This window comes from Microtus oregoni, unplaced genomic scaffold (genome assembly GCF_018167655.1).
Source record: "Microtus oregoni isolate MIOR12 unplaced genomic scaffold, Mior012 000001F_ref0000356, whole genome shotgun sequence".
Lineage (NCBI taxonomy): Eukaryota > Metazoa > Chordata > Mammalia > Rodentia > Cricetidae > Microtus > Microtus oregoni.
The window spans coordinates 71,576,292-71,602,699 of record NW_024543060.1 but is presented as its reverse complement, the minus strand read 5'-3'; the positions used below and the strand labels follow the sequence as shown (position 1 = coordinate 71,602,699).

The 26,408-nt window shown below is 41.7% G+C and overlaps 1 protein-coding gene and 1 non-coding gene across 5 annotated transcripts; both read left to right on the top strand.

The window, feature by feature from the left end:
• Window positions 1-630: 630 nt before the first annotated feature.
• Nap1l1 (nucleosome assembly protein 1 like 1) lies at window positions 631-26,008 on the top strand. Of its 4 annotated transcripts, XM_041668191.1 has the most exons (16): window positions 631-755; window positions 7,745-7,781; window positions 11,435-11,520; window positions 12,450-12,552; window positions 17,802-17,943; window positions 18,164-18,244; window positions 18,995-19,123; window positions 19,887-19,958; window positions 20,575-20,714; window positions 21,249-21,394; window positions 21,490-21,509; window positions 22,131-22,253; window positions 22,698-22,727; window positions 23,232-23,282; window positions 23,917-23,986; window positions 24,617-26,008. In XM_041668191.1, exons 2-15 carry the CDS (start codon window positions 7,765-7,767, stop codon window positions 23,950-23,952), a joined length of 1,176 nt encoding a protein of 391 aa, XP_041524125.1. In that variant the 5' UTR covers window positions 631-755; window positions 7,745-7,764; the 3' UTR covers window positions 23,953-23,986; window positions 24,617-26,008. The 4 variants fall into 4 exon arrangements, with proteins under 4 accessions (XP_041524125.1, XP_041524118.1, XP_041524135.1 ...); XM_041668184.1 differs by having other exon boundaries at window positions 23,917-26,008; XM_041668201.1 differs by lacking the exons at window positions 23,232-23,282; window positions 23,917-23,986; window positions 24,617-26,008 and adding an exon at window positions 22,958-23,112.
• Window positions 7,943-8,085, top strand: LOC121464794. The gene has a single exon (XR_005976565.1). It is a non-coding gene; the product is annotated as a small nucleolar RNA SNORA48 (small nucleolar RNA).
• Window positions 26,009-26,408: the final 400 nt, after the last annotated feature.

Sequence of the window (26,408 nt, the reverse complement as noted above, 5' to 3'; positions counted from 1 at the left end):
AAATTGATTCACTGGTTGTTGTCACTATAAAGCATTTTAATACACAAAATGTGCCCTTTTCTACCACCAGATGAACGAAAGCAGAAATGAAGGCTTGCACATTGTTGCAGAAAACCCGACAAGGCGTGGAGGCCCCTTTGACTTAGAAGCAAAACCTGCAGAAGGTGACGCTGCGGTGTTGACGAGGCAGGAGCTGTGGTTCTTAGCCGGGGTGGGAAAAGGATTTCAGAGGAGAGGAGTGGGGGAAGACTTGCAGGAATTAGGCCTGGGTGCGGATGGGAATCTGAGCCGGGATGTAGAAAGCCGGCGACTAGGCTGTTGTCCCTAACCCAGCGGGCAAGGAGAACCAGGGTCGTCGCAGTGAGTTTGGGATCTCCATCCCACCGCGGAGGGGAGGGGAGAGGAGCCGGCGGGGTGCGCGGCGAGCAGAGGACCCACTCTGGCGGGAAGCCTAGGGCTCCCGGGGAGAAGAAGGACGGCTCTGTTACTAGGCAACAGGGCCCGGGCCCGCCTCCCGCGCCCGTTGCTAGGCGACGCCGAGGCCAGGGGGCGGGGGGAGGAGGGCGGTGGAGCGGCCCTACGTGCTGACGCTAATTGTATATGAGCGCGAGCGGCGGGCTCTCGGGTCTCTTTTAGCGCCATCTGCTCGCGGCGCCGCCTCCCGCTCCTCCCGCCGCCGTCGCCGCCGCCGCCGCCCTGAGTCACTGCCTGCGCAGCTCCGGCCGCCCGGCTCCGCGTCCGAGCCTCCTGGAACGGTAACGGCTGGGGCCGGGAGGGTCGGGGATCGGGACCTGCGGGGTGTGTGTGTGTGTGTGTGTGTGTGTGTGTGTGTGTATGTCGGGGTGTCGGAGGCCGCGGGCAGTGCTCCGGAGGGGCCGTGCGGCCTGGGGGACCCCGGCGAGCGCCGCCGGCTGCGGGGCGCGCGGGACAGCGAGGCCGAGGGAGGAGCAGCAGCAGCAGGAGGCCACGCCGCTGAGCGCATGGGTCGCCCGGGCCGCCGCTGCCTCGGTGTCCCCCCCCCACCCCAATCCCCCCCCCCCCAGAGGAGCAGGGCGAGCAGGCCGCGGGGGTGGGGTGGGGGTGGATGGAAAAGAACGGTGGCCGCGAGTTCCGCCCGCGGGGAGGGAGGGATGGGGCTGCGCAGGCCGAGGCCTTTGCGCTCGGGAGCCGGGCACGTGGGAGACGCGCTGCGGCCGGCGGGAGACCCCCGCTCTCCCCCGCCATGCCCTGGCCCACCCGACTTTGCCCCCCTAAGAGTTGTAGGCAAAGAGGGTCGCGACGAGGACCAGCCCCGAGGTTACACACGCTTCCCCGGAGGAGAATGTGCAAACGCACGGGAGGATGGCGCCGGGGTCGGGGCTGGTGGGGGTGGGGGGTGGGGTAAGAAGCCTGCTCGGCTAGGGTTGTTAGGGGGTTAACACGTGCAAAAACATTTAGCTTAGCTGTTTTTAACGAGAGCGTTTTGTGTCTCACAGATAAAGTTAGAAGTTCGCTGGGTACCTTGGCCCGGGGGTCTTATTTATGTGGGGAGAACTTGATCTTAAGTCTCCTTAGAACTCAATGGTCCTTAGCTGAAAAGAAGGAGGCTGATTTATTGAGGAGGGGGGCGCAGTCTAATAGAACAACAACGCAGTTTTCCTCTCCGGGATGATGAAGTGGATGGAGGATGAGATGGAGCAGGGCATTAATATATACCGAGTGAGCTCAGTGCGCCACATTGCTGTGAAGATCTCAGGAGTGGCAATGAAGGGAGGAGACAGGTCCTGCCGGGAGGGCTAGACTTCCAGAATCAATGCATGAACCAGGCACAGCCTGCCCTCAAGGGCTCCTATTTCATACCATCTCCTGTTTCTAAAATTCCAAGAAGACAACGTTTTAAGGACTCAAATCACTAACCTGGTTTCAGGAGAACCAACACAAGAGTTTGTTATTTTTGAAAACAGTTGCCAGCAAAACATCTCTAAGCACTAATATCCAGAGATATTTTCGTTGTGTTAAGGGAAACCTAACTGAAGGTAAACGGGGTTTTCGGTGATCTTGGGGAATTCTTGTGTCTCAAGCTTGTTTACAGTTGAAATACACATTCCAGGTTTAAACTATACACCTACTTTAATTCCAAATCTGGATTTGGAGGATTTAATTTAGCATTAGTAGGGGCTTAGACATCTGTCATAAAATCTTAATAGGTGTTCTTTTCAAGTCAGCATTTAGATTATTAAATAGTTAGACTCAACATATCAGCGAGAAAAGTTTGTCACCCCCCCCCCCCCCCCCCCCCACACACACACACAGGGTTTCCCTGTAGCTGTGGGGCCTGTCCTGGAACTAGCTCTTGTAGACCAGGCTGGCCTCGAACTCAGAGATCTGCCTGCTTCTGCCTCCTGAGTGCTGGGATTAAAGGCCTGTGCCACCACCGCCAGGCAGTTTTGTCAGTTTTATCTGTTGCAAAATACCTGGGGTTTTTTGTTTTTAGTCTTGGGTCCTATAGTTGACAGTGTTTAATACTGAATGTGGCACCTGATCGATCTGGCCTTTCTTGATATAAAAAAATTTTTGGCAGAGCCAATGTGACTAAAATTTTATGGCTTATTTCATTATTTGCTGCCTCGGGGAGCTAAAAGAAATTTCTTGTTTTGTGCACTGAGGTGGTGGAAATGGCTGCTTCATGCCTGTTTAGTTCTTCATCAATCATGGACCACTGGACCATGCTACCTACTGGGTTTGTAGGCAGTAACTACTACACCAGGCAGATGTGGTGGGCCTGGCCTTTAATCGGGTGTTCGAGGCTGGCCTGGTCTACAGAGTGAGTTCCAGGACAGGCTCAAAAGCTACACAGAAACCCTGCCAAAAAGAAGTAACAGCTATCTATACCTTGGAATAGCCTTTCATCTCTAAAAATGTATCTGGACTCTTTTTTTTTTTTGTAAAGCTTTTCACATTTTTGTTTATATTCTTTTTACACTAGAAATGACCTGTGATTTCCCTAGAATAGAGTACTACAGGGGCTGGCGGGCTGGCTTGGGTTAAGAGCGCTGGTTGCTCTTCCAGAGGACCTGGTTCTAATTCCCAGCACCCACATTGCAGCTGAGAACTGTCTATAACTCTGGTCCCGGGGGATCCAACAGGTACATGCATGGTGTGCAGACACATGTAGGCAGAACACCCACTCACATAGGAGTAAAGGTTAGAAAACTGTAAGGATTCCAGGGGGAACAAACAGTCAAGGCACAATGACAAACCTTGGTTTGTTTTTAAAGCCTCTTACTACATGTCTGCCTTGTAGATGAAGCTGCCCGAGAACTAGGATCTGCCTGCCTCTGCCTGTGGAACACAGAGACTAAAGGCACGGCATTGTTTAAATTCCATCCGCGGCATTCATTCGTTTGTTTATTTAATGCTGTCAGGTAGCATTAACTTTCTTTTGAAACTAACCTGTATGACTTAGGTGGTAGAGCTGACATTTTAACAAGAACAGGTCTAGCGTGGTAAAAAGCTTATCTAGAGTTCCTTAGTTTTGCAACGATAACTTTGTCTTTTAAATCGTGTTTTGCTCACATGTACGTCTGTCTGGTAGCTGTAAAGGGTGTCAGATCCTAGCCTGAGTGGACACTGAGAGTGGACTCTTGGTCTCTCAGGGAACATAAGTGCTCTTAAGCAGTGAGCCATGTCTCGAGCCCCTTTATGTTGGTGGGGTTTTTATTGTTGTTTTTCCAGACAGGGTTTCTCTGCATAGCCCTGGCTGTCCTAGAACTCACTCTGTAGACCAGGCTGGTCTTGAACACATCCTCCCGCCTCTGCCTCCTGAGTGCTAGGATTAAGGGCTATACATTGAGTTATAAAGGATGTTGTCAGACTGGAAGTTCTGGACACCAGTGTGGAATTTAGAAGCACTGCTCTGGATTTTTCTGTGGCAGAAAGCTATAGTGTTGTCAGGTGATTTTGTTCCAACATGGAATTTGCTTGCATGTAATTAAATAGTGGCTGCTTAGAAGCCTTTGCATATATAAGCTGTGCGTGTAGATAAATTGTTACTGGTAAGTGAGGGCTTTTGTCAGACGCCTGTCCCTTCCACATCTGCTGTTGGGTTCGAGGATACTCTACCATGGGAAGCTTTTGTACTTACAGAAGGTAATGTTCTTTGGTCGTCCATTTAGTTTGGGAGTTTAATATATGGCCTGGCCAGTTTTGATTTCACCGGAATGAAAGAGCGTTTAAAATGTGAGGTTCCGCTGGAGCCACTCTGGTGCTGTGTCCTGAACTGGTGAGAGGACTCCAGAAGAGCCACTCTGACCTTCTTGGGGTGGTGGGGGGGGGAGAACTGGGTTTCCTGGAGTCTTATTAAACCCTCCCCATTTTAAAGTGACTGCTTCACCATCAGTTGTTATTTTCTAAAGAGGAAATGTCTGCTGGGAATTTTTCCAGAAAACGATTGACCAGAAGATAAAAGTTGGTGTCTAGCTGATATATCCAAGACCATAAGATGATCAGTGTGTGTGTAGACAGGGCTTTTGTTTTGCCTCACCTCTTTCTGGAAATTTTTATTCCTTTCAGTTCAGATTAATAATTGACTTAACGGAAGTTAGAAACTCCCCATTGAGATTGTCTTTGCAGTATTGGGTTACACATTGAACTTTCTCTGATAACGGTCCTGACGTTTCTTCCTTTTGTGGTAGTATACTTTGGTTAGGGGGTTGTATTTTGTTTTACTGCTCTAATGATGTGGGAAATATTTTAGCTGGATATGGGACATAACGCCTGTAGCTCCCCACTGGGGTATCACTCCAGCAGTTTGAGCACGTCCTGAGGATGTAGTGAGTGGTAAGCATGTGGAAACAGACAGCTGTAAGTATTGGGTACATAGACAGCTCTTCCCCTAGACTGCCTGCCTGCAGTCACTCCCTTCTAGTGAAGGGTGTATGTAATAGAATAGTCTAGTGAGGTTGCTTATGGTCTAAAATCATTAGGTAATACTCTCAAGTGCTGGGATCAAACATGTATTGCACCACCCATGGCAATATTTTGTCTTTCTATTGCTATATCAGCATGTTTCATTGAGTTTTTATCTTTGGCAGAAAAGTTGGATTTATAGGGCTTGAATCGACTGGTTAGAGAGATGAAGGTTAGCACTCCTTCACTTAGCCCATAGGATGCTCCTATCTGCATTTAGGAAGGTTTTTTTTCACTGTAGTTCATGTCATAATTGTCAAGCATGCTGAGAGGCTTGGCCTTAGGTGCTTCTAGATCCTTCCCAGTTAACAGTGTCAGCTGTCACAGTATCCCTTGCAGAGTATGCTCTTAAGTGGCATATCATCCTAACCTATTAGCTTGCAGAAGCATTGACCCCCATGCTAACTGTGAATGACTAACAGCTGCAATGTTGGCTAGATGCAGTATTTAGTTAACCCAGCAAGTTCTGTGGTGTTACTCACTGACGTTGGTGCATATTGTAAAGCAAAATAGTACAGAATGAAAAATGGTGTCAGCATGGTTCATGCTTACTATCCTTTTGTTCCGAGTCTGAGGTAAGATTGCCAACAGTTGGAGAGTCTCCTGGGCTGTACAGTTCTAGGCCAGCCTAGGCTACAGAGTAAAACCCTGTCTTAAGGAAAAAACTCCTTTGTCCTTACTATCTTGTTATGTGGAACTATTATTGTTTCTTATGCTTTTGTACAAAGGTCTTAGGGAGCTGGAAGTATAGCTTAGTGTAGTGTGCAGTTAATTCCCGTGGCCAAATTACTTTCTAGGAAAAGTAACTTAACCCATATTTAAGAACATGTGTTCACCCCGGTTTCCCTGTCTCAAAAGAAATCTTTAGTGATTTAATAGGCAGAACATATAATCCCAGTTGCTTTCATTAGAGATTAAGAATCAATGTTCTTCACAATTTTAAATTTGTATTCGTAATGCTTACTAAACATTTTATAAACCCTGCTGCTAGAGACAATTTCAGTACACACTGCATAAAGCAAATGGGAAAGGATGGAGAGAGGAGAACCAGGACTCACTGCTCAGTGATTAGGGCCAACGTGCTGATTCCTACAGCACCCGTGACCCCCTGTGACTGAGACACCTGCTTGTGCTTTCCCGAGACACTCAACACCCATGTACTCCCATTATACTCTGTCCAATGGGATGTGTGTTGCTAAGTTCTTGCCATACAGTGTGAGCGGCAATGACAGCGCTGTTTGGGCTTCAGTCTGAAGACATTCCCAGTGAGCGCCCTCTTAGTGTTCTCACTGTCCCTGCTGATGCTGTGTGGATTTTTGGTGGCTGAGTCTTCAACAGGGCAGGGAAGCCAATTCCCAAAAGTTTGGAAGGCTTCTGAGTGGTCCCGCAGAGCTAGGCTGCCCTGCGGATCTGAGCCATCTTAGTGATGGTCACAGGACTGAGAACTAAACTGTGCTCTTTAAGCTGCAGTAGTGTTGGGTTTTGTTACTGCTCTTTCCTCATCCAAACCCTGATTCAGTGGACATCTTTAGAAGCGTCTAGATCCCAAGGGGATGCCATAAGAGATAGGTTTTTGGCAGTCTTAGCTCAGGCTGTCGTCTACCACTCAATATTCCTGCGTTAGCTTCCAAAGTACTTACTTGGGCCATTCAGTTTTCATAAAATAGTTGAAAGATGCAGGAACTATTAGATTTTCAAAGCCTTCTAGACTCATAAAAGGATAGTAGTTAAGCAAAAAAAAATTTTTTTTGTTTTGTTTTTGGGGAGGGTTTGAAATAGGGTTTCTCTGTAGCTTTGTAGCCTGTTTTGGAACTAGCTTTTGTAGACCAGGCTGGCCTTGAATCCAAAGAGATCCCCCTGCCTCTGCCTCTTGAGTGCTGGGATTAGAGTGCTGCCATCACCACACAGCTAAGCAACATTTTTTAAATGAATTAGAGTTAAAAAGTATTTGATGGCTTACTGGGTAAAGTTGTAAGTTCTAATATACGCATGCTACGGGACACACACAATAAATAAATGTCATTTTAAAATAAAAGGGATCAAAACACAAAGTCCCAGCACTAGGGAAGCAGGCAGATAGATATACCTGTTCTGAAGCTAGCCTGGTTGACATGGTGAGTTCCAGACCATCCAGGGTTATATGATGAAAACCTTTCTTTTTTTTTAAGGTGGTGTATTTGCACGCCTTTAATCCCAGCACTCAGGTGGCAGAGGCAGGTGAATCTCTTAAGTTAGAGGACAGCCAGGGCTGTAACACTGAGAAACACCCTGTCTTCTGAAAACAATAAAAAATGATTCTGAGGGGCTAAGTAAAAATTGACCATTGTCATTAGAAGTTTTTGCGTAAAAACAACTAATACTTAGAAGAGGACTGTTGGCCTGTACACTTAATGGTTAGGTTAGAATTCTAAGGAATGCTTTTTATTCAGGATTTTGATGGGGCTGCCTCCAGTGTGATGTTGGAATTCAGAAGCCACAGTTCTTTGTAACAGGTGTGCATTCTTTGTGAAATTGCAATACCTCGCCTCTGAGTATTGTTGTCTTCTCCATAAATGGGGGTGCCGTTCAAGACAGGATTTCTCTGTAATAGTCCTGACTGTCTATGGAGCAGAGGTCTGCCTTCCTCTGCCTCCCTGAGTGCTGGGATTAAAGGCACCATTTTTTTTTAACGCATGCTATTTTAAAGGGAATACACAATTACTAGATTATGTTTTATTGATTTATAGTCTTCCTCTTCAAGTTTTTCTTAGCTTTAAATCATGCTTATTTATAATACTGATTCTTTTTTTTTTCTTAGATATTTGGAGTTCTTACAAGATGGCAGATATTGACAAGTAAGTGGCAGATGTTTCTTTGTATTGTGGCGTAGTTAGTGACCGTCGAATTGTGTACTGTGAAAATGTGTTCCTGACATCCTTTGGTACCTGGTCTGTGGGAAGTTGGGTAGAATATCTAATCTAAAATACTTCATATGTAATCACTCATTCAGTAAGCCAGTCCCTGGCATTGGGCAAAGAGACACCTTGGTGGTGGTGTTGTCTTATATCAGCCAGGGACAGAGCAGATGGGAGTCCTTTGTTCATCCTAGCTTGATGCCTGTCTTGGTGGCCAAAGCTGTTTCATGCCTAGGGCACATAAGTACTGGCACATGCCTTTAATCCCAGCATTTGGGAGGCCAAAACAGGCAGATATTTGTGAGTTGGAGGCCAGCCTGGTCTGCAGGGTGTGTTCTAGAACAAATGACAGTAAACTGTTTGTCAGTGTTTGGTCCTAAAAAAGTGCTGTGCCCTGGATGGGGTGGTACACACCAGCCCTTGGGAGGCAGTCAGGCCTGTGAGTTCAAGGACAGCCTGGTCTACAACCCAAAGAAGGAAGTGCTGAGCATGGTGGTAGATCATAAATACTTGGGAGAATTTTTAGCCTGTATGCATTTCCCAGCCTTTTCCTATTAACACTGTAAACACATGTAGAATTGGAACAGCAACAGCATCCACACAAGGTACAGTGAGAAGGTTGCTTGGACTCTTCCCCGCTGAGCCCTTCAATTGCATGCTCTACCTTCTTACCCCGAGTGTAAGGACTCTTCAGTTTTGTTTTCATTCATTTCTTTGCTATTTTTGAATGTTACTGTTGGTTTGGGATGTGGGTGGGACTGTACTCGGAATTGAATTTAGGGTTTCATACATGCCACCGAGCTGTCCTCTCAAGCTGACTGTTGAATTGTAAGAACTGAATAGGAAGCACTGACTTAGCTTTGTAAAGCGCTGTTGCTTTAGTGGCTTAACTTTTGAGGCCTGGCAAGGTTTGTTGTGGCAGCTAGAAACACAGGTGTAAGCAGGTTTCCATTAGTGTGGGGGCATGTCTTGTTAGGTTATGGTCAGGGAGGATGGGATAGGCTGCTCTGTCGTGTTTAATTTGACAGTAGTCTCCCAGCTCCTCACAATAGTTGACTACAGCATTGGTGATTAAGATTGCTGTGGTTTTAGATAATGAGGGCATAGAGTAGGGGCAGGGACTGAAACTTTACCAGAAGGTGAACAAATACAAATTTATGTCTATTTCCCACGTCTTTGTACATGCTTGCTGTCTTTAGAAGAGGGCAAGGAAGGAGATTACTTTGACATGTAGCATGACTGTTGGGCCCTTTCAGTTGCCCGGTCCGGTGGTTCTCGTTCTGTCGAGGGCACGTTTTGACTTTGTTCTCTTGCCTCTTCTCTCTCTGCAGCTCTTGTTAGATGTCTGTCTTAGAGTGTCTTCAACTTATCTTCAGTTCTTCATCTTTGCCTCTTTCTGGACAGATGCAGAAGCTTTATATTTCTGTTCGTGTCCTCAAATCTTGCTTTACTTCTCTCTTGGTCTTTGTTCACTGTCTTTCTGGATGCTGCTTTCCTATTTAGTCTTGTCTACTCTTTTCTCCTCTTGGTTTTGATTAATTTGTAATCTTTTTTTCTAATGGGTTAGTGCTTGATCATCTGCTTGTTAAAATTGGTGTTGAGGGATCTGGGATTTAACAGTATTTGGCTAGAAAGCACACAGGTCTGTTGTGGGACTCTGCTGTAGGGTCATTGCTATGACTTCTTGGTGAGTAGTGTCTGGGAGTTGTTTGGGTTCCACTTTGTCATCAAGGAGGCAGCTAGGGAGGTTTTCAGCGTCTCTTTTATAAGCAGTCATATTAGGCACTCAATAATGTTACCAATACTGTTAGCTTGTATTCTTGAAGACTGTCCTATCATTTCTTACTTAGATTTTAATAAATTTGATTGTTATTTCTTTTTTCTGGCTTCGAAATTTGGTTCCCCTTTCCTTGATAGTTAGTCTTAACCCTTTAAATACTTTCATCCTTTTTTTTTTGTTTTTGAGTTGGTGATTTTGAAAGAGTTAAACTTGAATGTCATTAATCTGCAGTCTTAGCAGCCATCATTTTTTAAACAATTAAAACTGCAGATTGATTATAACAGCTTGATTCCCCTCCATTTAATTCTGTGTGGCTGTTAGTCCTGGGAAGGTGAGAGAAGGGGCCCTCAAAAGGAAGAGCCAGTAAACTGAGAAAGGAAGGCCTAGGAGTGTCTTTAATTACTTTGAGCCTTAAAACTGCTTGCAGTATCCTTGCTGTTTTGTTACTATATCTATGTTCTAATACAAATTTGTAGTATTTCTAGAAACAGAAGTAGGCTGGATTTGGCCATATGATAAGGTTTGTGAAATGTCTTTTAAAGACTTGGAGTAAATATTTGAGCATAAATAAGAGCGGCGCCTGCCTGTTACCTAACAGCAGCCCCTGGCTGTGAGATCCTAAGGAGTTGGCCCTGGAACTAGCCCTGAGGTCATAGGGTCAGAGATTCTACTCTAGTTCAGTACTCTGGTTTGTAGGCTGCCCTGTTACATATGGCAAAACAAAACCAAAATATAAAGGAAAGTTGTCCTTAACCCCACCCTCTATTGCTAAACGGAATCTCATGTCCACAAAGTAGCGTTTTCCAAGACAGTGAGAAAGATGTCTTTCTTCTAATGAAACTGTCCTGGCTAAAATTTAAGCAAGGAGTTGGCTCAAAGGTCTAAACATTACTTCTCCATCTTTGCTGTGATGTAAAATATTCATAAGCAGAGATTTTCCCCCCAAGATGGGGTTTCTCTCTGTAGTCCTGTCCTGAAACTCACTCTGTAGACCAGGCTGGTCTTGAACTCACAGAAATCTGTCTGCCTCTACTTCCTAAGTGCTGGGATTAAAGGTGTGACCACCACTACCTGGCTTGTTTTTTGAGATAGGATATCTGTCACCATGCCATCCTGACTATGACGGTGAAATCTTAGAAACCAAATCATTTTTGAAGCTTTAAGAAAGAATCATCGGAGGTAATCTGAGCTTGATCATCCTCTGGGGTCCAGGGCAGCTAGAGAAGTACCCAGGGAAACTGTCCAAAACAAAAAACAAACTGCCACCACCACCAAGTAAACACAACCTTACAAGTCCCTGCCATAGATTGGGCATGTTGGTGTAGGCCTGTAATCCTAGCACTCTGGAAGGTAGAGGCAGAAACATCAAGTTCAGAGCCTTCAGCTGTTTAGGAAGTTAGGTGCCGGCATAGGCTACATGAAACAAATGTACAAACAACAGCAAATAAAACGTCATTGCCAAAGCCTGCCCAGTTATTTAGTTATAAAACGGACTTGGTCTTGGTAATTTGCTATCCTAACTGATATGCAGGCATTGGATACAAGCTTGAAAGCATGCTTCCTGAGGGTGCAGACCTACCAGACTGCATTTTTTTTGAAGCTTGAAGCTGGCTTATTTTAGCTTAGATGGTTTTAAGTGGATGTGTGAAGGACTAAAGTTAGTACTACGTATTAGAGTTAGAAAACAGAATCACTTTTGAATTTCTGTCCTTTGAAAGAACAAAGATTTTTTTTTAATTGGAAAATGAAGTGTCTGTAATTTTGTTTTGTAATTCATACGTTTAAACTACGGTGTGATGCTATGACATTGTAGCAAAGAACAGTCTGAACTTGATCAAGATTTGGATGACGTTGAAGAAGTAGAAGAAGAAGAAACGGGTGAAGAAACAAAAATCAAAGGTATTCTTTTAAATTACTTCAGGAGCCAGCAGTTGCTAGGAACTGTCTCTTCCCCCCTTTTTTGGGCCCCCCTCCCTGTCCATTGTCCCTTATCTTCCGATCCATTCCTTGAGTGTAGTAACTGTATGTGTTCCTGTGTAAGCAAGGAAGATAGGTGAATGTAATAACATTTCACCTATTGCTGGAGTTAGAGCTGTGTCACACCAGAAGGGTCGGAAGTGGGAGTAACTTGGCAGTGCTTCTAAACTATGTTTGCTATTTAATTAAGGTAGAAAGTGTTGTGTCTGTCTTTTAAAATGTACCCTAGTAAACCCCAAAAGGGCACATATAAATGTATGTGGATTTAGTGAGAGTTTACCTAGCAGATAAATAACGAAAATACTGAGTTCCAGTGTTTTTTCAGTTGCTGTAATTGATGCTGCTAAATGTCTGTTACTATAGTTGTGTATCATCTAGTTACTGAATTACTTTTAAAAGCAAATTGGTCTGCAAGAATACAATTGAAAATGATTTTGTTATAGTCTCAAAATTAAATGTACATAAAGTAAAAGCCCATTTTTATTACGCATCAAACATAAACATCCAGATAACACCTTCAGTTTTCTCTAGCCTAAAGTGCACTTGGAGTTTTCTGGTAAGTGGGACTTGTGGAGACTTGAGTAGGCATTGGCACAAAGCATTGAGCTTCCCCGTGTGAACTATGAAATGACAGGAAAGAGGATTTTGTTTATTGTGCTTGTGATGATGGTCTAGAGAAATCCTGGGCTTTTTTTCTGAGTGCTGGGTTGTTCTTAGCTTACTGTACACATCTACTCCTCATACCAACATTTTATGGGCCTCTTAGGAAGGCTTCATGATTGGGTGTTCCGTGAAAACTGCAGAAACGGTTTTACAAATCCTTCTTTCAATGCTCCCTTTCTTTTTAAAAGCGCGTCAGCTGACTGTTCAGATGATGCAAAATCCTCAGATTCTTGCAGCCCTTCAGGAAAGACTGGATGGTCTGGTAGACACACCAACAGGATACATTGAAAGGTACAAATTCTTTTTTTCCCCTACTCTCCTAATTTATCTTTTCTATAAAAAGAACATTGAAGCTTACCTGTGTGATCATGGAACACTAATGTCTCTTAGTATCTAGTATAAGGTTTTCCGGAGTAAGAATGATTAGATTGGGTCTTGACTTGGTTCAAATCTGTAGGGAGTAAACATCTTAGCCATTTCTATGATTTGTTTAGAAGTTTGTTAGGAATGTACAGAATTAGAAATACAGGTTTTTTAAAATACAGATTACTTCATGTGCTCCCTAACTCACCTTTAGGATTTGAAGGTCTCCTATCCTGGCTTAGTGGAAATGTTCCGTGGTTCTGTGTGTCTGCCCTGAGGTTGCCTGCTTTGCTTTTGGACTTTTGTCCAAAAAGATTGTACTGGGATGGGACCTGTCATTCTTTATCGCCTCTTAGGGACTCTTAATAAATCCTTTGGACTGTTACTTGGTGATAGTTTCTACTTAGAGAGCAAACATTCTTTAGGGCTTGTAGCAAGATTTCTAGAGGTGCTAGGATTTCTTTCCAGAGATGTTTAGTAAGAAGGTGGTTTTATCTGCCATGTCTCTGCCATCTAGTTTTTTGTGGATTATTTTCTTTTCAACCAGTTTAGAAGGAGTGCTCTTGTTGTACTGTCTAGTAAACTTGGAGCTGCTTTTCAGAAAATGTGCAAGACTTGTCCCCTCTGTCCATTTCTTATTGAGGTTACTGTCGTTTCACATTTTCAGAAATTCTTAATGTATCATACCTTCTTAAATTACTGTAAATAATCTTACCTTTGACGTCCTTCGGTAAACAGAAATCCTTAATTTCTATATTAGCAAAATGGATAGTGTTTTGTTTTTCCTTTTGTGCTCATGACATGTGGGCTTTAATTGCTTAGGGAATCTTCTGAGCACCTGCTTTCTTGTGCCCGGTTGGATCTCTCACGTTTAGGTCTTCAGTTTCCTTCAGAGTCCAGCTGTGTGCTTGCTGCAGGTAAACATCATTCCTTCTTGTCTTTAGTAAGTTCTTATTAAACTATTAGCTAGGAACTTTGATTGTAGTAATACGGGCATCCCCCAGCACCCCAGCCGCCCGCACGGCTAGCTTTACCCAAAATAACAACACACAAACTGTATTCTTTTAGACACTGCTTGGCCCTTTAGCTCTAGCCCTTACAGGCTAATTCTCACATCCCGATCAACCCATCTCTAATAATCTGTGAGCACCGGTCTTACCGGGAAAGGTTCAGCATGTCTAACCTGGCGGCTTGCTTCATCGCGTGCATCTGCCCATCTGCCCGGGAGAGCGGAGCATGGCATCTCTCTGAGGCCTCTGCTCCGGAGAAGAGAGCTGTGGAGTCTGAGCTCACTTCCTCTTCCTCCCAGCGTTCTGTTCTGTTTACTCCTCCCACCTATCTCTAACCAATGAGAGCCAAGCAGTTTCTTTTTATTTAACCAATGACCTTCCTCCATCATTTGATTCATACATGTACCATCTGTTAACACAGGAAGTTCTTTTAAATAATTGAATTTGTCTGTGAGTAGAACACTTTGATCTCCCTGGTCTTTCTGTCTGTTTTTGTCTTTGACACATTTAGTAGCTGTAGCGTCATAGTGTTAACAACACCTGAGACGGGGGCTTTGGGAGCTCCGGGAACCCCAGCTCTAGGCAGTCTTCATGTTGATCAAGACAGGATTCTTTATTCCTTGACAGATGCTTCCTTCCACACGGTCCTAAGTGTAAATGGAATCAGGGTCACCTGCCTGCAGCTCTCCCACGGTTGACAAGGCTCTCAGTTTTAACTCAGAAAGTTAGAGTGGCGTTCATATCACAGATGGACAGGACAGTGTATCTTTATCATCCATATGTTTGTATTGATAGTTACATGCTATCTTTCAGTTTTGTGATTTTCTTAGAATATTGGTTATATTCATTTCTGTATATTTTGCTTGTGGTAAACCTATTGTGAATAGTACTCTTTTATATTGTATTCCTGCTTATATGAAGAAATGCTGGTTTTTAAATGATAGTATATTCAGTAATACTGCTAAAATCATTTGTAGCCCCCCATTCGAAGTCAAACTAGCCTCATCACCAAGGAATAAACACAATTAATATGTTAACGTCACTTACTTGTGAGATAAGCTTATGTATATACTTACTCCAATGGGTTGCTTATAGTTGGGCAGGAATGTTTTTATTTTTCTTTGTCTTCCTGCCAGAACTTCTTTAGAAAGTAACAAAAACCTTGTACTTTTTAATCTGGAGTTTAATGCTTTGGGGAGATTGAGGCTACTTTTTAAGTGATTGTTTCTGAGTGTGTTGCTGCCGTGTTTGTATGTGAAATTGTGTGCAGACTCTGGAGGTCAGAAGGTCTTGGATGCCTCTTTAGCCACCATGAAAATGCTGGGAACATAACCTTGGGCCTTTCCAAGATCAGTAAGTGGCTGTCCTGGAACTTGGTACGTAGACCAGGCTGACCTAGAATTCAGACATTCCGCCTGCCTTTGCCTCAAGTACTGATGATAAAAGACTGATACTATCACGCCCATTTTAAAGTCTTATTTGGTCTGTCCCAAGTTTTCTTTAGTGTAATTTTGGTTTACTGTTTTCTGAACATGTATGTATGTATGTATGTATGTATGTATGTAGTTTAGGATTTAAAATCCTAGAGCACCCAGGTTCAGTTCCAAACAACAAATGGTGGGTCACAACCATCTGTAACTCCAGTTCCAGGTTATCTGACTCCAGATATTCAGGCAAAACACACATAAAAATAAAATAAAATCTTCAGTTACCTTGCTAAAGTTTCTTAGAGCCTTTATTGTTTTTGTTTTTTAGTTTTTTGAGACTGGGCTTCTCTGTAGCACTGGTTGTCCTGGAGCTTGTTTGTAGAGCAGGCTAGACTTGAACTCAGATTCACCTGCCTCTGCACCCGAGTGCCCGGCCCTTAATTTTAATTTGCATTTCTTTTGCATATTTCTGTGACTGCTCTCTTAGATGTCTCTGGCCATAGTGCGTACTTGCCTTGCTTTGCCTCTGGTTTAATCTGTCCTTCATAGCCTTGGCATTCTTTTTTCTTAAGATTTGTTTTTTTATTTATGTGCATATGTGGTTGCCCAGGGAGGCTAGAAAAGGACACTAGATCCTCTGGAACTGGATTTACCAGTGGTTGTGAGCAGTCCAACATGGGTGCTGCGAGGTGAACTTGCGTCCTGTGTAAGAGCAGTAAGCACTCTTAATCACTGAGCCATCTCTTTGCCTCCCCTCTTATTTTTGTAAATTCCAATGGGGAGCAGTAAGGTAGAAACCTGACTACCTGAATTTAATCCCTGGCACCCACTCAGAGTGGGAGGAGAGAACTCTCCGGTGTTGTCATTGACCTGTGCATAGCCCCCAACTGGAGGGAAGAAGACATCCTGACCACAATAATGTCCAACGTAACTGAATTGCTTAAGCTTTCTGCTTCTTTATAGTAGCTGTTTACTTGGTCTGGAGGTTCCTAGGAAGGATATGTTCCCACTGTAGACTGAATTTAATTCACTTATGGCTGTGTGTGCCTGTGCACTTTTGTCTTTGTACTTAGTAGTTTTCTTTGCCCATACTTTTTCCATTGAAACATATACTCTAGCTTTCTTATATTAATTATGTCTTTCTGTCTGGTACCATAAGTTAATTTTTTTTTTTTATTAAGTTCAGCCTTTTGAGACATGAACCCAATTTGACTACTCTGGTCTCAGGTTTCCTATGTAGCTTCTTGATGTGTCTGTCTTTAACCTCTCTGCAAGTGTATGCCATGTGTGTGGTTCTAAGGGAAGCCAGAAGAGGTTGTCATATCCTGAGGAAAGTGATGTTTACTGTGTTTAGCTAACTGGGGCTGTCTTTCTTTGTACCTGTTACTTCTGGCTCAGACAGCTGTATCTATACTGTATAGCTTGTAGAATATTCTAAAGATGCTATTGCTTATAAATATTTTTTTCAAGACAATAGTTTAATTTACTACCATGTTTTATATAGTATTACTTGAATTTTTCGCTTTAAATAATATGGTTTGTCTCTTGCAAAAGCTTAATGTACCCAATACATTTATCTTGACCAGTAGCTCATAGCATTGTGAAGACAGTTTTTCAAACAACAAGGCTTTTTCTCTCAGAAACTGTGTTTAGTTTTGAAGACAGGTATAAATTTGATTCCTTTTCCTTTGTGACTTAATTTTTTTTTCCTTTGGAATTTTGTCTTTAATATTATTGAATAGGAAGAGGCAGTGGTTGTCCAGGGGAGGAACTGATTAAGGATTTCTTACAAAATGGTTTTCCCTGACTTGTCATCTTCTCTTGAGGCTGCAGTTTGTGTACTAACGAGGGACAGCAAATAGTCTTGCTTAGCGTTGACTTTGGAGGTGTGTGCCTGCCTTCCGGAGTTTTGTGAACTGCTCTAAAATTTCTAGGGTTAATTTTGCAGTGAGGAAAAAGGCCAGCAGCTTATGCTACTCCATTGCTCTGAGGAGGGGTGACAGTGTATGGGGTTGGTGCTCCACCTTGCGCTGCAGGGTGTCAGGCTTCTGTAGAATTATTTGTAAGAAATAGAGAGCTGATCTAATTGAATGTGTTGATTCTTTGATTTTACTATTCTAAATGGTTAGGTGAGAATTATTTTAAAATTTTGGAAAGACAATAAATGTGGATTCAGGTTATTTCTTAATCAGATTTTCTAAAATTAGGTATGTCTTGCTTAAGTGTGAACTTTTTATGAATTTAATAATGTATAATTCAAAAAAGAGCACCAACCAGGTATGTACTTGGAAGGTAGAAGTGGGATGATGATGAGGGCAACGGGCATCCTTGGCTATGTCCTCGAGCCAGCCAGTGGGCAATATGAGACCTTCGTACCCTCTAAGAACAGGAATCGCATTGTGTATTGTATTATATCAGTGTGTCAGGTATGAACGGGCATATTCATCATAATGTTCTTAATGTCATCTCAAGTTCCAATTTAAATACAGAAAGTGTTGGAAAATACCCATTTCTCCAAAGTACACTCCTTTCCCCAGTTAATACAGATGAGGTAGCGTCTGCACACAAATCAAATTAAGCTCGGCTGGTCGCTCGACTTGTTATGCAGTGTCACATTTATCACCGAGATTCTCTTCATACTGAACTTTATTATAAAAAACTTATGTTTCAGTTTTCATGTGAATAAAATGTGAGTTGTGTTTTTCTGTGATTCTTATGTATCTGGTTTCTAAACTTTCAGCTTGCCTAAAGTAGTCAAGAGACGAGTGAACGCTCTCAAGAATCTTCAGGTTAAATGTGCACAGATAGAAGCCAAGTTTTATGAGGAAGTTCATGATCTCGAAAGGAAGTATGCTGTTCTCTATCAGCCTTTATTCGATAAGGTAATGAATTACGCTGTTTAACTCAGGAAAACATGCTTGTGAATGGTTGATACTTAGTGAATGGTATGGGTAGTGAAACCCTTAAACTATTAAGCTTTGTGCTATTAGTAAAACTTGTGCTATTTACTGGTTATATCTATGAGGCATTAATTAGAAACCAGTAGTTTTAAGCTGGGGTGCTAATGTGTTTATGCAAGCTCTTTATTTTATTTTACTTTAGCGATTTGAGATCATTAATGCAATTTATGAGCCTACAGAGGAAGAATGTGAGTGGAAAGCGGATGAGGAGGAAGAGGTTTCGGTGAGTGCCAATGGGCTCTTCCTGTCTCCTACGACAAAGACTGTCAGAAGTGCATTTGTTTTTCATTTTTTCTTAAGTTTTTATTGCTTTTCAAGACAGGGCTTTTCTGTAGCTTCAGGACCTGTCTTGGAACTAGGTTTTGTAGACCAGGCTGGCCACAAACTCAGAGATCCACCTGACTCTGCCTCCCAAGTGCTGGGATTAAAAGCATCACCACCTAGTTCAGAAGTGCGTTTATTGATGCTGTGTGGCGTTATAAATGATTTTGTAGGTTCTGGCTCTCAGTGGTGTTCTCACACCCAGGGATTGCCTTTTTCTTTTGTGTGTGATAGTGCAGATGAGCCGCTCTTCAATCTGGCATTGTCTTATACTATTTTGAGCTTTTTGTGTGGTTTCCTTTGAATTTTATGATGACGGGCAAGGAGCCAGACAGCTTTCAATTGCCCTGCCTGCAGTGAATAACGGCAGCTGTGTCGGATCTGTGCTGTGTTACGTGGCCTTCTACTTTGAAGAGAGTCTGATCAGTACATGATTCTGATTCAGAGTGCCAGGCTGAACATAGGCGTCTTCTGCGGTATCCCTGCAGCCCTGTTCTTGATTTCTGTGGAAATGAGGTTTGGATGAGGACAGTACTTGCACAGCTAAACCAGAACATTGAAGGTTGAAAGTTACCCTTAGTGAAATAGGGGTCATAAAAGCCTATCCAAAGACCCAGTATAGTCATTTAGTTGTTTGTTGTCCTTTTTCAAGGAGGAACTGAAAGAAAAGGTCAAGATTGAAGATGAGAAAAAGGATGAAGAAAAAGAAGACCCTAAAGGGATTCCAGAATTTTGGTTGACAGTTTTTAAGAATGTTGATTTGCTCAGTGATATGGTTCAGGTAATTTAATTCACAAAACAACCTGTTTACCTAAAAAAAAAAAGTCTGACATTCAAATATTTGTGGTTGCTAATTTCTTCACTTTACTTATAGTTTTATAGAAAGAATTTGACTTTGATCAAAGTATTTGGTCAAATTTAGTAATAAAATAGTATCTTTGGTGTGATTGACACTATCAGTTGGTTCCTTCTCATAGTTTATGGTACCTTCTTGGTTTCCTGTGCTTTGGTATCTCAAGGCAGGGTGGTGAGAAAACTTGGGTATTTCATTTTTTTATTTTTATTTAGTGTAGTGTTTACAGGCAGGTTTTTTTTTTTATTTTCAGTTTGAAACTTGCTAATCCAGGGGATATTTGCGCCTTAGAATATAAAGCTGTTTAACTCATTTGCAAATATCTTATTCCCAGAAAAGCAGAGATGTTAGCCTTCGCTGGGAAACTGCCGCACTTCTTGAGCCCTTGGCCTGGGTTGTAGTGATTACTGGGCGGTGGCGGTAGCAGAAAGGAATGGACTTAATGAGTGTGTATTGCATTCCTGCTTTGCCAGTGTGGAAAAGACAGGGTGAAGGGCGTCAGATCTAATCGGGAAACGTTTGGTTAAAGAAGGCCTTTCATAGGCTTTTCGTAGTTTTTAGATGGGTCAGTTAGTATGAGGTAGCTTCAGTTCCCTAAACCATAACATTCCGGTGGAGAAAGCTTTATGCTTCATAGTTGCTATACAAAACCTCACTGTAGTTAGATATTAATGTTTATTTGAATTTGCAGGAGCATGATGAGCCTATTCTGAAGCACTTGAAAGATATTAAAGTGAAGTTCTCGGATGCTGGCCAACCCATGGTAAGACAGCTTATATATAGTTTTGTAGTGTTTACAGGCAGGTTTAAACCTTCAAGAGTTAGGGGTGGAAATGAGGGATTGCAGCAGACACTGGGTGCTCTCTATATTAAATACATTCGCTTGGTGATGGGATTCTGTACGGATACTCAGTGATCCTAGATCAGAGTGGATAAAATAAAACAATAACTGTGTTCAGTGTACCTGGAATGCCTTCAGGTAGATGGTGCCAAGGGCCTCCCTGAGGAGAGATCAGCTAAGCGTCCTTGCTGTGCCTGTTACCGATGGACTGAGCTGTAAATGAAGAGTAAAGTCTTCGTGTGGTGTTGAAGTCCACCTTCATATTTAAAATTAGTGTCTCTGGAGAAATGGAAAGAGGGGGCACTTGGTCATTTATTTAGATTTACCTAACATAAATTCAATTTGAAACCATATTTGTCTTGTGCCTCATTTACTTTTAGCTTTCACGTAATTAGGGGTTCCCTTATATTCCTGTTAGGATTGTTTCAGTGGGAGGACTGCATTACGTGCTTATCAAATCACTGGTCAGGCTGGGTGTTAATTAATGCATTGAAATTCACGGTTTAAGAATTTAACTCACTTTTGTTTTCTTTTAAAGAGTTTCATCTTAGAATTTCACTTTGAACCCAATGAATATTTCACAAATGAAGTGTTAACAAAGACTTACAGGATGAGGTCAGAACCGGATGATTCTGATCCCTTTTCTTTTGATGGACCAGAAATTATGGGCTGTACAGGGTGAGTTAATTGTGCTATTGTGTTTTTCGTTTAATTGTAGGCAGACCTTACAGTATGACATCCCTTGTGTATCCTGCTAGACTCTGCATTGCCGGACATTGCAGTCTCTGCTGTTTTCCTTCTGGGTCTGGCTCTAGCATGTGTATTTTGGGGAAAGAATGTTACTCACTTTCTTTTGCTATTGTAAATCTGTAAACTTTAATGTTTTGTTTAGAAAGTTCCCATTATTTAAATTTATTTATTTATTTTTTAAATGTTTATTTATTATGTATACAATATTCTGTATGTGTGTATGCCCTCACACCAGAAGAGGGCACCAGATCTCATCATAGGTGGTTGTGAGCCACCATGTGGTTGCCGGGAATTGAACTCAGGACCTTTGGAAGAGCAGGCAATGCTCTTAACCACTGAGCCATCTCTCCAGCCCCCATTATTTAAATTTAATTATCCTCTAAAAATTTACATATGCTCTTCTAAAATCTAGCAGTCAAGTGTAGTAAAATACCATGAATCCTATATATTTTGTTTCCTAAGGTGCCAGATAGATTGGAAAAAAGGAAAGAATGTTACTTTGAAAACCATTAAAAAGAAGCAGAAACACAAGGGACGTGGGACAGTTCGTACTGTGACTAAAACAGTATCCAATGACTCTTTCTTTAATTTTTTTACCCCTCCTGAAGGTAAGTGGTGTGTTAGCTTTGGTTGTGTATGTCGGTGCTTATTGTAAATATTGGTGTATTTTTTCACATTTGAATTTCTTTTCTTGATTTTGCAGTTCCTGAGAATGGAGATCTGGTGAGTTGAGTGTTTATTCAATTTAGTATACATGAAATCAAAAAGCTAGACATTTATTTTTTTGTTGTTAAGACAGGCTTTCTGTGGCACTAGGTGACCCAGAACTTAATTATTTAGACCAGGCTGACTTGAACTCCCAAAGAGTCACCTGCCTCTGCTTCCTGGGTCCTGGGATTAAAGGCTGCGCCACCACCCCTGCTGAGGATTCAATACTGTTTTATGTGCGGTAGTCGGGAACATGTGTGCGTTCCACTTGTATGCACGATGTCTGCAGTAGCCAGAAGAGGGTATAGAATCCGCTTGAGCTGGAGTCTTAACTAGGTGTGGGTGGCTTGCAGGTGTTGACCACAGAATCCAGTGCTATTAACCGCTGAACCTTACCTGCTGAGCCATCTTGTCAGCCCTATTTCCAGTCTTTCCAAAGGGGATGTCACAAAGTTGCATTTTTGCCTTTTTGCTCTTTAAACAAGAAGCCATATAATAAATAAATAGATCCATTTTTTATTTAGTATAATTTTTTTGTGTGTGTGTATGCTGGCCTGCTAACATGTAAGTGACCACTTGATCTAAGTGACAGGAGAGCAAAGTTAACTTGCATGTGACAATTATTTTTCTTCATAGGATGATGATTCGGAGGCTATACTGGCTGCAGACTTTGAAATTGGTCACTTTTTACGGGAGCGGATAATCCCGAGATCAGTGCTGTACTTTACTGGGGAGGCTATTGAGGATGATGACGATGATGTGAGTATGCTTGAATCCTGCCACGGGGCCGCTGCGGGGGCACCATAGCACAACTTTGACGGTTAGATTGTTTAGTAAGTAGGACAGATGAATTCATAATTAAGCAAATGCTTTGGATGGCTTTTCTCAGTTTAGAAGTGTCTATGATATCTGGATTCATTATTTTCAGTTTTACTTTTTTTTTGTTAGAAAAATTATTGAGTTAATGCAACTTGGTTACCAATGGGTATATTTTACTTTTAATTTGATGTCATGAAACAACAGAGCTCTTTGAGTGTTCATAGTTGTATAGAGGATAAAGAAATAAGGAAACGCCACAGCCTGTAGCTAGCACAAAGGTGGGGAGTTTTTCTGCAGTTTTGGGCTTTTTTTTTAACTTACTACATTTGCTGTTTGAGGGGTGTTACTGATGCAATACTCACTCACACTTTGTCCTCTTTTCAGTATGATGAAGAAGGTGAAGAAGCTGATGAGGTAATGTTTACCAAATGAACAAATAATGCACTGTATAACACATTGAGGAGAAAATTATTGAATGATTAATGTATTCCTTTGCCATAATCATTGTGTGATTTGGGATAATTTTGGAAAATATGATTTTAGAATTCTACAGCCAAACAATGTATGTATAAGGTTTCAATAAATAAATTGCAAAACTCAGCAACATTTTTTTTTTTATTTCAAATAATTTTGTTCTGCTGCAGGGTTATCAGCTCTTTGAAGAAGTCAAAAGCTGCAGTAAACTTTTCCAACGTTGGCTGCAGTAAATCTTTTCAATAAAAGCTGTCTGGATGTCTCAAGTTGTGTTGGGAAATTTTTCATGTTAGACGCTTTCAAATTAAATTGTATTATCAACAAACTCTAATCATGAGAATCTGTTGCCCCATAGAGTAACTTGTACTAAAATTTCTGTACGTTATGAGTCAGTATTTCCTAATATGTACCTACTTCATGGATGCATTTTGAACTTTAATATAGGAAGGGGAAGAAGAAGGAGATGAGGAAAATGACCCTGACTATGACCCAAAGGTGAGCAAAGCCCGCGCTTCTTTTCAGTGTAACTTAGACTGAAGTTAGTAGACGAGACTCCTAGGTGCTCCGTATTTGGGACTTGGCTCTTTCTAAGAATTAAAACTTTATTACTCAGATTGCTTTCCTCTCAAAGGAAAATTATAATTAGTGTTTAATTGGCTAGCTAAAGGAGATCTGGATGCAGGAGTGCTTTGAACTCGAGCAGTGCTGTGTGCTGGATTCTTCCAACCACTGTTACTGTTATTTAATCCCTAAAAGCTGCTTCTCTTCAGAGATTGATTTGATTTCATTCATCAACCATATGCTGTGAAGTAGCAGGAAGGAAGGTACTTTTTAATAAGCAAGTAAAAAAATACTTGGATAGGTATGAGTTAGTCTAATAATAGCTAAATATAAACAGGTTATCTTTGAGAATAAAGACTTAGTTAGATGTCCAACAGGGTGATTATTTTGAAGATTATCTCAGATAAAGCTTTATTGTATATATAAGTGACTTGCTAACATTCAGTAGTTTGTTACTAACCCACATCACTTGTTTTCGCCCTCATTTTTATAACACTGATAAAGTAACTATTGTTGAACAATTCTGAGTAGGCAGAAGCTAGATTGACGTATTGTTTTCCTTTAACAGAAGGATCAGAACCCTGCAGAGTGCAAGCAGCAGTGAAGCAGAAGGCCTGGCCTTGAGGACGGCCTGCCCTGTAATAGCCTAAGCTCGACTCAGTTACTCACAGCCTTATGGTTTTGTATTTTCTTGGTAGAATCAGTAAGTTTTTAAAGGAAAGGAAATTGATATTTTAAAGACCAATTTGTTCTGCTTAGACTCCTTACTATAGTTCTGTCAGATATGTTGAATGCATATAAATCCTCTCTATTGCATGTTCATTTATTGCTGCAGCTTGGTTCTTCTGGAATATTTTCATCATGTAGCTATTGTAATACAATTATGAAAATCAACTGTTGAACTCATTTGGTTTAGCTGCTGCCTTCCTAAAGAACCAAAGTTGGTTTCAGCTGGTTGAAGTCTGCCTGCATCCACTAATGCTTCTGTAGTGTTGCTAGGGGATGCGGTGACTGACATGTTGGAGAAAGGAAAATTGTGGTTAAGAATTTCCAGTAAGATCAAACCTAATAACTGAGATTATTAAGGGAGTTTTATATTTTAGATGCTGTAACAGAAGTCGATTCATGGCTATTAGTTAAGCAAGCTGAACAAATGCTAGGCGTTGGTTTTTCTTGTTTTGTTTTGTTTTGTTTCCAGAACTTAATCTGATAGTATTTAAATGTACTTTGAAAACCTCCATTAATGAAATATCTTTTCTTTGCGGTAGGGACTACCTTCTGCTTTCCTGGAAAGGATGGACTTACATCATTTGAACCTATTTTGAATTTTTCTCTTGTTTGTTTGCCTAATTTTGTTTTTATAGCGTAAAATAAAAATGTCACACAGTTTGAGCTGTCTGTCGCAGGATCATGTCTCAGTTTGTGCTGATTGAGGCTTGCAGAGGGTTAGCTTGAGTTCAGGGATGCCTAGTTTTCCATGCTGACCAACTTCGGAGGAAGGAATACATACACATGTGCTTTGAAAACTAACAAGTGTTGTACCATACTTTTTTTAAACAAAGGTTAAATTCTATTTGTTAGAACTAAGTATCTTTGTGACTGTTTATTTGAATACTCAGTGCTCAAGGATGGGTAGTGTGTCACTTAGCCATGCTTCTGTTTACTGTGGAGAATTGAGAATGGGTGGTACTATTGATTTAACTACCTCACAGATATGTTAAGGCATATTGGGGTAATTCTCACATCTTCTCAATCTTACTAAATGCCCAAAAGAATCAGGCCTCTGTACCACAGTGTGATGGTCAGCATTCTAGTCACACCGAGCTTGAATTGTTAAACTGGAGAATGTGTATCTCCTACTCTGGGAATGGATGAAATAGTACATGACTTCAAGATATTCAAGGGTTCCTGTCTTTTTATTTAGTGCCCCCTCCCCTTTGAGTGTTGCAAGTGACCACGTGTAATAAATCCCAAAGTGGTAATGAGGCCATTGCAGGGGGTGATGACATTAAACTTTTAGATGCTAAGAGCCACGTTTAAAATACCTCAGGCTAATTACTGTTCATTTTGGGGAAAGGGGCTTTGCCTCCCAGGGTGTGGTAATTGGGTTGTGCTTGGAGGACAGTCTTTCATGTCATTACTGCTGTTAATCAAATTGACATCGTTTTTTTTTTCCTTTTGTGGAGAGCTGATATTCTTTTTGTGAAATTTCAGTATTAAGGTCTTAGGATGTGAACACATTCTATAACTAACCTCTTCCTGAGATTTTTAACTACTGGAAATCCTTAACCAATTACATTATTTCCTTTATTTTGAAAATGACTTGGTTGCTATCTATTAGATTGTTTGTGCTATTTTCTGTAATCATAGTTCATCTAAACACAGCTTATTTTCTTGAACATTAAAGTTTGTAATCTAAAGATAGAATCCTGTTTTCGGTGAACTTAAAGAGCTAGCACAGTCTTTTCCCTTCCTTACTTAGGAAGTAGCTGTTGCCAAAGTGAACGGGTAGCTGCTTCTTGTTGTATGATCGGAATGTGCTTTGGACATGGGGGTCAGTGTTCATTATGACATTTTGTCAGTCCCCAAATGGTTCTCTTCCATTCTAGAAGTCTGAAATATGTAATTTGAAATCCTTAATAAAATTGGATCTAATTTTATAAAATACTGGTGATACTTGAAGTTTTTACAGCTACACATAATTTCTTTGAAGATTGGAGAGCAGCTATTCTGTGCTTAAGCCACTATGACCTGTTAAAATAAAATTGATTTTCAGAGAATCTTAGCCACGTGAGTTTGTGATATGACGAACAGAAAGATTCCATGGTGCAATTCTGATTTTACATTCTCAGTGCTATTCTATTCATGTGATGTCAAGAAGTTCTTTTCCGTAAGACATGATGTAAGACCTGTACAGCTCTTTATAAACACAAACTTTGAGGAAGTAGCTGGAAGGCTGATGATCTTTCAGGTCCGGTAATGGACAGAGTAGACTCACCGCTGGTGGGTGTCCACTGCAGTTTGCCGCCAGTGTCTGACAGCTCCTCACAGCGGTGCTGT